The sequence below is a fragment of the Mauremys reevesii genome, linkage group 4, assembly GCF_016161935.1.
Source record: "Mauremys reevesii isolate NIE-2019 linkage group 4, ASM1616193v1, whole genome shotgun sequence".
Lineage (NCBI taxonomy): Eukaryota > Metazoa > Chordata > Testudines > Geoemydidae > Mauremys > Mauremys reevesii.
The window spans coordinates 148,837,088-148,848,356 of record NC_052626.1 but is presented as its reverse complement, the minus strand read 5'-3'; the positions used below and the strand labels follow the sequence as shown (position 1 = coordinate 148,848,356).

Genomic DNA, 11,269 nt, shown 5'->3' with positions numbered 1-11,269 from the left:
ATTGGGTCTCCAGCTGCACTAACGGGTGGACAAAGGAATTGTCTCAGTTTGCAGCAAGGGTTGGATATCAGGAAAAACTTTCCAGATCTCAGACTAGTTCAGGGCCAGAACGGGCACTCTGCGGAGGCCCCATCGCTGGAGGTATTTAAGAACCGGTTGGGCAAACACCTGTCAGGGAGGGTCTAGGTTGACTTGGTCCTGCCTCAGCATGGTGGGACTGAATGAGATGACCTCTTGCGACCCCGTCCTGCCCGCCACTTCCGTGATAGGCACCTCCCGCCAAGTGAATTGTTCGTAGAAAGGAGCCGGGTTGTCTCTCCACCCTGGGAGCCCACCTCCGAGCCACCAGCTGCGGCTCGCTGGCCTTTTATGTTGTTTAATGTGCCCAACGTGCATTCTGGATACACTCAGGCCTGGATTCTTCTTTCTAAGCCAATAAACTCCTTTCAATCCAAATGTGGCCTCTTGGAGCTAAGAAGCGACGGAAATAAAGTGCAGCTGGGAGGCCTGTGTTCCAGACATTCGGGAGAAGGGGGGGGGATTCCTGCTTTGTTTTTGGGGGGCTGCCCTTAAAACTGGTCCAATGTGCACAGTAGCTGCAATTCAGAGCAAGCAGAGACGGGACGTGCAATGCAGCCGAGTGGGGGGCGTCTCCGTTGGGGAGCAGACGGGCCAGGGACGATCCTGCCCTGGGTGTGGATGGGGGCTGGGGGAGGTGGGCCCTGGCCTCGGTTTAGGGCTGGCCTGACGTTCCCTTCCTGGAGAAGAGAATTCAGGATCCCCTGGATGCCGGCCAGTTCCCTGCTGCTGCTCCAGGTGGGGGATGCAAAGCGGGCTAGAAGTGAACACGTGCAGCTGTGCACATCTGGACGTGCGCCACAGACATGCCTCCCCTCCCCGCTCGCCCTGCAAGGCCCGGAGGTGCTGGAGGGGAGGCAAAGGGGCGGGGGGGGGGGGGACGGGTTCAGACAGGACCCCACTGGGTTGCTTCCAGCCCTGGGTGAGCTTGAGGCTGAAGCCAGATGCTGCCGGCTCCCACGGTTGAGCTGAAGGCTGGATTAAAACCAGAGAGGAAGTTTAACCCTGTAGAGCCGACGCTTAGGATCCTCTCTTGACCAATAGAATCCAGGCGTCCTGGCTCCCAGGCCCCTTCCCCCAACCCCACTCCCCTCCCAGAACCGGAGATAGAACCCAGGAGTCCTGGCTCCCAGGCCCCCCTGCTCTAACCACTAGACCCCACTCCCATCCCAGAGCTGGGGAGAGAACCCAGGAGTCCTGGCTCCCAGCCCCCCCTGCTCTAACCACCAGCCCCCACTCCCCTCCCAGAGCCGGGGAGAGAACCCAGGAGTCCTGGCTCCCAGCCCCCCCCTGCTCTAACCACTAGACCCCACTCCCATCCCAGAACTGGGGATAGAACCCAGGAGTCCTGGCTCCCAGCCCCCCTCCCCTCCCAGAGCCGGGGAGAGAACCCAGGCGGCCTGGCTCTCAGCCCCCATTCTAACCACCAGCCCCACTCCCCAGAGCCGGGGGAGAGAACCCAGGAGTCCTGGCTCCCAGCCCCCTGCTCTAACCACCAGCCCCCACACCCCTCCCCGAGCCGGGAGAGAACCCAGGAGTCCTGGCTCCCCGCCCCCAGCTCTAACCACCAGCCCCCCCTCCCCCCCCCAGAGCCGGGGAGAGAACCCAGGAGTCCTGGCTCCCAGCTGACCCTTGCAGTCCCCAGCAGGCGCCTCTGTCTCCGACCCCCATCACTGCTGGCCCGGGCCCATTCTCACGTGAGCCTGCGAACGGTGAACAATATGTTCACGCCAAGCCGCCCGGAGGGCGTGGGTGTCCTTAGCTCAGGCCAGGGCTGCGATTTCCCCCCCCCCTTTCATTTCCTGCCAGATGTTGTGTTTACACACAGCCCCTGTGCCGGGATTTCTAGCCTGTAAGCTGATCCCCTGCCTTTGGGGGTGTCTGGGGGGCGGGGAGCCGAGCGGAAAACACGGGCAGACGGGAGCAGAGCTCGCGGTGATCCAGGTCAGCTCCGGCCACACAAGCTGCAGGCCGGGAGTCGACGGGCAGCACACGGCACCATGGAGGTAACTTGCACCCGGGGCCCTGGGGGGGGGTTGGAAAGTAGGGGGCCGACAGAGCTCAGTGTGAACAGAGCCAGGCCCCGCCGTGTGTGGGATCGCACGAGTGCTCTGCCTCTGCCGCTGGGTCTGTCTCGGCTCTGGCTGGTAGCAACGGCTAGAAACCCTCCTTGTCCGGCCAACCATCGCCTACAGGGCCAGCTAGTGAGTCTCAGCCCCACTTCTCGTCCTTTCTGTCTAGCCATCCCCACGCGGACCCCTGTCTGTCCGCCTAGCTATCCCATAACCCCCTTCCCTTTAGCTATCCCATAACCCCTTCCATCTCCCCTAGCCCATAACCCCCTTCCCTTTATCTATCCCATAACCCCCTTCCCATCTCCCTAGCCCATAACCCCCTTCCCTTTATCTATCCCATAACCCCTTCCCATCTCCCTAGCCCATAACCCCCTTCCCTTTATCTATCCCATAACCCCTTCCCATCTCCCCAGCCCATAACCCCTTCCCTTTATCTATCCCATAACCCCCTTCCCTTTAGCTATCCCATAACCCCTTCCATCTCCCTAGCCCATAACCCCCTTCCCTTTATCTATCCCATAACCCCTTCCCATCTCCCTAGCCCATAACCCCCTTCTCTCTATCTATCCCATAACCCCCTTCTCCCTATCTATCCCATAACCCCTTCCCATCTCCCTAGCCCATAACCCCCTTCGCTTTATCTATCCCATAACCCCTTCCATCTCCTATCCCATAACCCCCTTCCCTCTATCTATCCCATAACCCCTTACCATCTCCCTAGCCCATAACCCCCTTCTCTGTACCTATCCCATAACCCCCTTCCCTCTATCTATCCCATAACCCCATCCCATCTCCCTATTCCATAACCCCCTTCTCTCTATCTATCCCATAACCCCTTCCTTTAGCTATCCCATAACCCTTTCCCATCTCCCTAGCCCATAACCCCCTTCTCTCTAGCTATCCCATAACCCCCTTCCCTTTAGCTATCCCATAACCCCTTCCCATCTCCCTAGCCCATAACCCCCTTCTCTCTATCTATCCCATAACCCCCTTCCCTTTAGCTATCCCATAACCCTTTCCCATCTCCCTAGCCCATAACCCCCTACCCTTTAGCTATCCCATAACCCCTTCCCATCTCCCTAGCCCATAACCCCTACCCATCTCACGAGCCCATAACCCCCTTCACTTTATCTAGCCCATAACCCCCTCCCATCTCCCTAGCCCATAACCCCCTTCCCTCTATCTATCCCATAACCCCCTTCCCTTTATCTATCCCATAACCCCTTCCCATCTCCCTAGCCCATAACCCCTTCCCTTTATCTATCCCATAACCCCCTTCCATCTCCCTAGCCCATAACCCCTTCCCATCTCCCTAGCCCATAACCCCCTTCCCTTTATCTATCCCATAACCCCTTCCATCTCCCCAGCCCATAACCCCCTTCTCTCTATCTATCCCATAACCCCCTTCTCTTTATCTATCCCATAACCCCTTCCCATCTCCCTAGCCCATAACCCTTCCCATCTCCCTAGCCCATAACCCCCTTCCTTTATCTATCCATAACCCCTTCCATCTCCCTAGCCCATAACCCCTTCCCATCTCCCTAGCCCATAACCCCCTTCTCTGTACCTATCCCATAACCCCCTTCCCTTTATCTATCCCATAACCCCCTTCCCTTTATCTATCCCATAACCCCTTCCCATCTCCCTAGCCCATAATCCCCTTCCATCTCCCTAGCCCATAACCCCCTTCTCTGTACCTATCCCATAACCCCCTTCCATCTCCCTAGCCCATAACCCCCTTCTCTGTACCTATCCCATAACCCCCTTCCCTCTATCTATCCCATAACCCCTTCCCATCTCCCTATCCCATAACCCCCTTCTCTCTATCTATCCCATAACCACCTTCCATCTCCCTAGCCCATAACCCCCTTCTCTGTACCTATCCCATAACCCCCTTCCATCTGTCTGTCTGTCTGTCTATCTATCCCCATACACGCCCCCCCCCTCTTTTTTGGTTGTTTGGGTTCTGTAATTTCCACATCGGAGTGTTGCTCTTTTAACACTTCTGAAAGCATGTTCCGCACCCCATCCCAATCAGATTTCGGACGGCTCTTCAGATTCTTAAACCTTGGGTCAAGTGCTGTAGCGATCTTTAGAAATCTCACATTGGTGCCTTCTTTGTGTTCTGTCAAATCTGCAGTGACAGTGTTTGTAAATAAAACAACGTGTTGGGTCATCATGCGAGACTGCTATGACATTAAATATGGCAGAATGTGGGTAAAATGCAGAGCAGGAGACATACAATTCTCCCCCAAGGAGTTCAGTCACAAATTTAATTAATACATATTTTTTTTAATGAGGGTCATCAGTATGGAAGCATGTGCTCTGGAATGGTGGCCGAAGCATGAAGGGGCATACGAATGTTTAGCGCATCTGACACGTAAATACCTTGCAATGCCGGCTACAAGAGTGCCATGTGAATGCCTGATCTCACTTTCAGGTGACATTGCAAATAATAAGCAGGCAGCATTATCTCCCGTCAATGTAAACAAACTTGCTTGTCTTAGTGATTGGCTGAACAAGAAGTAGGACTGAGTGGACTTGTAGGCTGTGATTTTTTACATTGTTTTGTTTTTGAGTGGAGTTATATAACAAAAAAATCTACATTTATAAGTTGCACTTTCACGATAAAGAGATCACACCTCAGTACTTGTATGAGGTGAATTGAAAAATACTATTTCTTTTGTTTGTCATTTTTACAGGGCAAATATTTGTCATCAAAAATAATACTATAAACCAAGCACTGTACACTTCGTATTCTGTATTGTAATTGAAATCAATATATTTGAAAATGTAGAAAAACATCCAAAAATATTCAGTTACGTTCAGTTGGTATTCTATTGTTTAACAGTGCAGTTAAAACTGTTATTAATCCCGACTGATTTTTTTAATTGCGATAAATTTTTTTGAGTTAATCGCGTGAGTTAACTGCCATTAATCGACAGCCCTAGTTATTTGACCTCTCTATTTGGCCCTGGCGCGACCGCTGCATCCAGTTCTGGTGCCCACAATCCAAGAAGGACGGGTCAGAGAAGAGCCACGGGAATGATGAACGGATTAGAAACCACCCTTAATAGTGAGAGACTTCAGGAGCTCAGTCTATTTAGCTTAACAAAGAGAAGTCCAGGGGTGACTTGATCCCAGTCCACCGATACCTACATGGGGAACAAGTATTTATTAATGGGCTCTTCAATCTAGCCGAGAAAGATCTACCATGATCCAGTGGCTGGACGTTGAAGCTAGAAAAATTCAGATGGGAAATAAAGCATCAATTTTTCACAGAGAGGGGAATTAACCCCTGGGAAGTGAAAATTTGGAAACTGTGAATTAAAGCGAGGCCATTCTGTGGCAGTCGGGGTCCAGCCGCCTCCAGGGGAGAACAGGACCCCCCAGAATAAGCAACTGAGTCAGCTGTTTACAACATCAATGGACGCCCAGTGGGTCTTTTATGGACGCGTGTCACGTTCTGAACCGGAGGGGCCTGCGGCGCTCGGTAGCCGGGTGATGGCAATGCCCGGAGGCAGGGGTATATGTGACGAAGCTTGTAGCTATACCCAGGGTGCAGTGAGTGTCCCAAGTAGACCGAGACCCGGGGGCAAGTTTCAGTCCTTCGGGGGGAATGAACCAGAGAGGAAAAGTCCGAGGGTCCTACTGGTCTGGGTGAGCCCCAAAATGTCACCAATTCCCAGGCCAAAAGCTTTGTGGGACTATACATTAAATCGCTATGGGGAGGGGGGGAATCTGGGGCTCTTCACCCCATGATCTCAGAGCCGGGAGAGGGTCCGACTCCGGGGTCTCCCATTTTTACTCTAGATGAAGGTCCCTTCCTCACTCGGTGTCTCTCTCTCCGGCTGCTACAGGCGTCCTGGCTGGTCCATTTCCCGCTGCTCCTCTTCCTCCTGGCGTGGGCGCCTGTGACCGATGGCCAAGCCATCAATGCTCAAGGTAAGTCCCATCCCAAGCCCGTTCCCAGCTGAGCGTATCCTGCCCCGTCACCCACTAGTGGCCGGGCGGGGCATAAAGGGCCAGGAAGCGACTGCTGCCCCCTAGAGGAGCGATGTGGTGCTGCTAGAGGCAGAGGTGGAGAATTCGATCCCAGCACTGGACACGTCGGGGAACAGGGACAGGGTCTGGCTAATGCTCTCTCCACTGGGCAGCTCAGCAGAAGTTGTGTGCGGACGACTCCTTTCCCCTGGACTGTGAGGATGTCTACGACCAGGGATCGGAGACGGACGGCGTCTATCTGATCTACCCGTCTGGCCCCAACATCCCCGTGCCGGTGTACTGCGACATGACCACGGACGACGGGAAGTGGACGGTGCGTAGCATCGTTAAGAGCCAGGGGTGTGCCCCCCTCCTTGCTCTAACCACCAGACCCCACTCCCCTCCCAGAGCTTGGCTCCCAGCTGCCCCTGCTCTAACCCACTCAACCCCACTCCCTGCCCAGAGCTGGGGAGAGAATCCAGGAGTCCTGGCTCCCACCTCTCCCCCCCGCCTCGCTCTAACCACTAGACCCCACTCTCCTCCCAGAGCTGGGGAGAGAACCCAGGAGCCCTGGCTCCCAGCCCCCCCTGCTCTAACCCACCAGACCCCACTCCCCTCCCAGAGCTGAGGTTAGAACCCAGGAGTCCTGGCTCCCAGCCCCCCCTGCTCTAACCACTATACCCCACTCCCCTCCCAGAGCTGGGGAGAGAACCCAGGAGTCCTGGCTCCCAGCCCCCCCTGCTCTAACCCACTCGACCCCACTCCCCTCCCAGAGCTGGGGAGAGAACCCAGGAGTCCTGGGTGGGTCCCCTGCCCCGCTCCCCACTGGAGAGATCTGTCCCTGACTGGCGCAGCCCATAGATCCATTATCCATAGAGGTTTCAGGCCATAAGGGACGTCCTGCCGGATCTAACCCAAAGCCCCTGCCCCGGGGGTCTGACCCCGCTCTCCCTCCGTCGTGCCGCCAGGTGTTCCAGAAGCGCTTCAATGGCTCGGTCAGCTTCTTCCGGGGCTGGAACGACTATCGGTTCGGGTTCGGCAGGGCCGACAGCGAGTACTGGCTGGGTAGGTGATGGGACCCCCAGCCCCGCAGCCAGCTGGGTCAACCTCCCCCCAACCCGCTCATCCTACCAGTCCTAGCCTCCGCCACGCTGCCCCTTCCTCTGTCCATCTCTCTGTGCCTGTCCACCCCCACCTCATCGAACCTCCCATCCACCCCACATAGCTCTTCATCCATCCACCGACCCCCACCTACACACCCCTCCAGCCAGCCAGCCCCATACACCCATCCATCCACCCACCTCCATACACCTCCATCCATCCATCCATCCACCCCCACCTCATCTAACCTCCCATCCACCCCACATAGCTCTTCATCCATCCACCGACCCCGACCTACACACCCCTCCAGCCAGCCAGCCCCACACACCCATCCATCCACCCACCTCCATACACCTCCATCCATCCATCCATCCACCCCCACCTCATCGAACCTCCCATCCACCCCACATAGCTCTTCATCCATCCACCGACCCCGACCTACACACCCCTCCAGCCAGCCAGCCCCACACACCCATCCATCCACCCACCTCCATACACCTCCATCCATCCATCCATCCACCCCCACCTCATCGAACCTCCCATCCACCCCACATAGCTCTTCATCCATCCACCGACCCCGACCTACACACCCCTCCAGCCAGCCAGCCCCACACACCCATCCATCCACCCACCTCCATATACCTCCATCCATCCATCCATCCACCCCCACCTCATCGAACCTCCCATCCACCCCACATAGCTCTTCATCCATCCACCGACCCCCACCTACACACCCCTCCAGCCAGCCAGCCCCACACACCCATCCATCCACCCACCTCCATATACCTCCATCCATCCATCCATCCACCCCCACCTCATCTAACCTCCCATCCACCCCACATAGCTCTTCATCCATCCACCGACCCCCACCTACACACCCCTCCAGCCAGCCAGCCAGCCCCACACACCCATCCATCCACCTCCATATACCTCCATCCATCCATCCATCCATCCACCCCCACCTCATCGAACCTCCCATCCACCCCACATAGCTCTTCATCCATCCACCGACCCCCACCTACACACCCCTCCAGCCAGCCAGCCAGCCCCACACAGCCATCCATCCATCCACCCCACCTCATCTAACCTACCAACCACCCCCACATAGCTCTTCATCCATCCACCGACCCCCACCTACACACCCCTCCAGCCAGCCAGCCAGCCCCACACACCCATCCATCCATCCACCCCACCTCATCTAACCTACCAACCACCCCCACATAGCTCTTCATCCATCCACCGACCCCCACCTACACACCCCTCCAGCCAGCCAGCCCCACACACCCCTCCATCCACCCACCTCCATATACCTCCATCCATCCATCCATCCACCCCCACCTCATCGAACCTCCCGTCCACCCCACATAGCTCTTCATCCATCCACCGACCCCCACCTACACACCCCTCCAGCCAGCCAGCCCCACACACCCATCCATCCATCCACCCCACCTCATCTAACCTACCAACCACCCCCACATAGCTCTTCATCCATCCACTGACCCCCACCTACACACCCCTCCAGCCAGCCAGCCCCACACACCCCTCCATCCACCCACCTCCATATACCTCCATCCATCCATCCATCCACCCCCACCTCATCTAACCTCCCATCCACCCCACATAGCTCTTCATCCATCCACCGACCCCCACCTACACACCCCTCCAGCCAGCCAGCCCCACACACCCATCCATCCACCCTCACACCCGTCCATCCATCCATCCATCCCCACCTCATCTAACCTACCATCCACCCCACATAGCTCTTCATCCATCCATCCACCCCCACATCCCCCTCCATCTATTCACCCCCATACAGTCTCCCCCGTTCCCATTCTCTCCCCATCCCCGGTTTCCCTGTTCCAGCCCCACAAGCCCCCTAGGCCAGATGCTCTGCTGGATAGCAGCCCCCCAACACACACACATCCGCCTTCCCCCACCCTCTGGGTTAACTCTTTCCCTGCTGGATCCTCACACACGTGCCCCCCCCCCCCCCAGGCCTGCAGAACATCCACCTGCTGACTCTGAAGCGGAAGTACGAGCTGCGGGTGGACCTGGAGGACTTTGAGAACAACACGGCCTGGGCCAAGTATGCGGATTTCTCCCTGTCACCCCACGCCATCAGCGCTGAGGAGGATGGCTACACCCTGCATGTGGGGGGCTTCACCGATGGAGGGGCAGGTGAGAGAACCCAGGCATCCGGCCCACCAAACCCCATGCCCCTTCTGCAGGCAATGACTGAACCCAGGGTTCCTGATTCCCACCTCCCTGGTCTAACCCCCCAGACCCCCCTCCCCTCCCAGAGCTGGGATAGAACCCAGGAGTCCTGGCTCCCAGCCCCCCCTGCTCTAACCACTAGACCCCACTCCCCTCCCAGAGCTCAGGAGAGAACCCAGGAGTCCTGGCTCCCAGCCCCCCTGCTCTAACCACTAGACCCCGCTCCCCTCCCAGAGCTGGGATAGAACCCAGGAGTCCTGGCTCCCAGCCCCCCTGTTCTAATCACTAGACCCCCCTCCCCTCCCAGAGCTGGGGAGAGAACCCAGGAGTCCTGGTTCCCACACCCCCCCTGCTCTGACCCACTCCCCCCCCCTCCCCTCCCAGAGCTGGGATAGAACCCAGGAGTCCTGGTTCCCAGACCCCCCTGCTCTGACCCACTAGACCCCCCTCCCCTCCCAGAGCCGAGGAGAGAACCCAGGAGTCCCGACACTGATGAGGGAGTCAATGTTAGTCGCCTCTGAGTCAAACCTCCACCTGCCCCGCCCCAGAGGTGGCTGCATCTTAGCGCTGGGGCTTGTCATCCTGACACTCAGAGCCCTGACGCGCCCCCCCCCGCCCCAACCCACCCCCATCCCCGCTACCTTGTGAGCTCAATCGCTCGGCGACCCTGAGCTCCAGGGGCATCCCCAGGGCCCTCCTTAATTACCCTCTCACCAGCCAAAAGCCACCGTGGAAACCAAAGGGGCCCATCCCCACCCAGGGCAGGGTGATCCCCCGGCCGAGCCGGAGACGCCCCGTCTAACCCATCCCCTCTTCCCCCCCCTCTCCAGGCGACTCCTTGTCCTACCACACCGGGCAGAAGTTCTCCACCTTCGACCGCGACCAAGACCTGTACGTGCAGAACTGCGCCGCCCTCTCCTCCGGCGCCTGGTGGTTCAAGAGCTGCCACTTCTCCAACCTCAACGGCTTCTACCTGGGCGGGGCCCACCTCTCCTACGCCAACGGCCTCAACTGGGCCCAGTGGAAAGGCTTCTACTACTCGCTCCGCAAGAGCGAGATGAAGATCCGGCGCATCTGAGCGGCGCGCGCCTCCCCCCGGGATCGGGGCCGGAGCTCGGGGGAGTTCGGGGGAAGGGATGAGGGGGAGAAAGGGGGCAGGGGGGCATCAGGATAGAGCCCCGAGGAGCAGGGTGATGTGGCTCAATGGGCTTTTATTATATCGGACTGGGGACGTGAGTTTGAATCCCGGCGTGGCGGAACCGGCGCTGCGAGACCGGGCCGGGCGCAGGGGTCGGAGGAGGGGCAGCACGGGGCTGCAGGTCGGGAGTGAGGGGCACCAGCTGCGGGAACGGGGCGGGCCAGGGCTGGGCTGGCAGGGGGCTGCAGGTCGGGAGTGAGGGGCACCCACCCGAGAGGCTGGCTGCTGCCCCTTGTGCCCCACTCTCTGTCCCCTAATAAAACTCGGCTCCTTGAGGCTCCGCTCTGGCTCTTTGCAGGATGGGGGTGGGGGGAGGATGCTGGGGGACCTCACCCCGATCCTGCCAGAACACGTGGGGTCCCCCAGTCCTTATTCCACCCCCTGATACTCTCCCCTCCTCCAACAGGTCTTGGAGTGACACCAGGCCTCAGCTCAGTTTGCACCAAAAGGCCCTGCATTGGGGGGTGAGGGAGCCTGGGGGCACTGCCATCCCGGACGCCTGGGTCCCATCCCGTCACTCCCTGAGGGGGCTGGGGGCACTGCCATCCCGGACGCCTGGGTCCCATCCCGTCACTCCCTGAGGGGGCTGGGGGCACTGCCATCCCGGACGCCTGGGTCC

At 58.3% G+C, this 11,269-nt stretch overlaps 1 protein-coding gene across 1 annotated transcript; it reads left to right on the top strand.

Annotated features, from left to right (window-relative positions):
* The first annotated feature begins 1,885 nt into the window (after positions 1–1,885).
* Positions 1,886–10,899, top strand: MFAP4 (microfibril associated protein 4). Its single transcript, XM_039534310.1, has 6 exons — positions 1,886–2,084; positions 6,014–6,098; positions 6,311–6,471; positions 7,106–7,202; positions 9,234–9,416; positions 10,283–10,899. The coding sequence occupies exons 1-6, from the start codon at positions 2,079–2,081 to the stop codon at positions 10,528–10,530; spliced, it is 780 nt and encodes a 259-aa protein (XP_039390244.1). The 5' UTR covers positions 1,886–2,078; the 3' UTR covers positions 10,531–10,899.
* Positions 10,900–11,269: the final 370 nt, after the last annotated feature.

What these genes read in the sequence shown, in the direction of transcription:
- MFAP4 (XM_039534310.1), top strand. An exon ending in CGGACGACGGGAAGTGGACG is followed by an intron (nt 6,472 to 7,105) that starts GTGCGTAGCATC and finishes TCGTGCCGCCAG; the next exon opens with GTGTTCCAGAAGCGCTTCAA. An exon ending in CTTCACCGATGGAGGGGCAG is followed by an intron (nt 9,417 to 10,282) that starts GTGAGAGAACCC and finishes CCCCCTCTCCAG; the next exon opens with GCGACTCCTTGTCCTACCAC.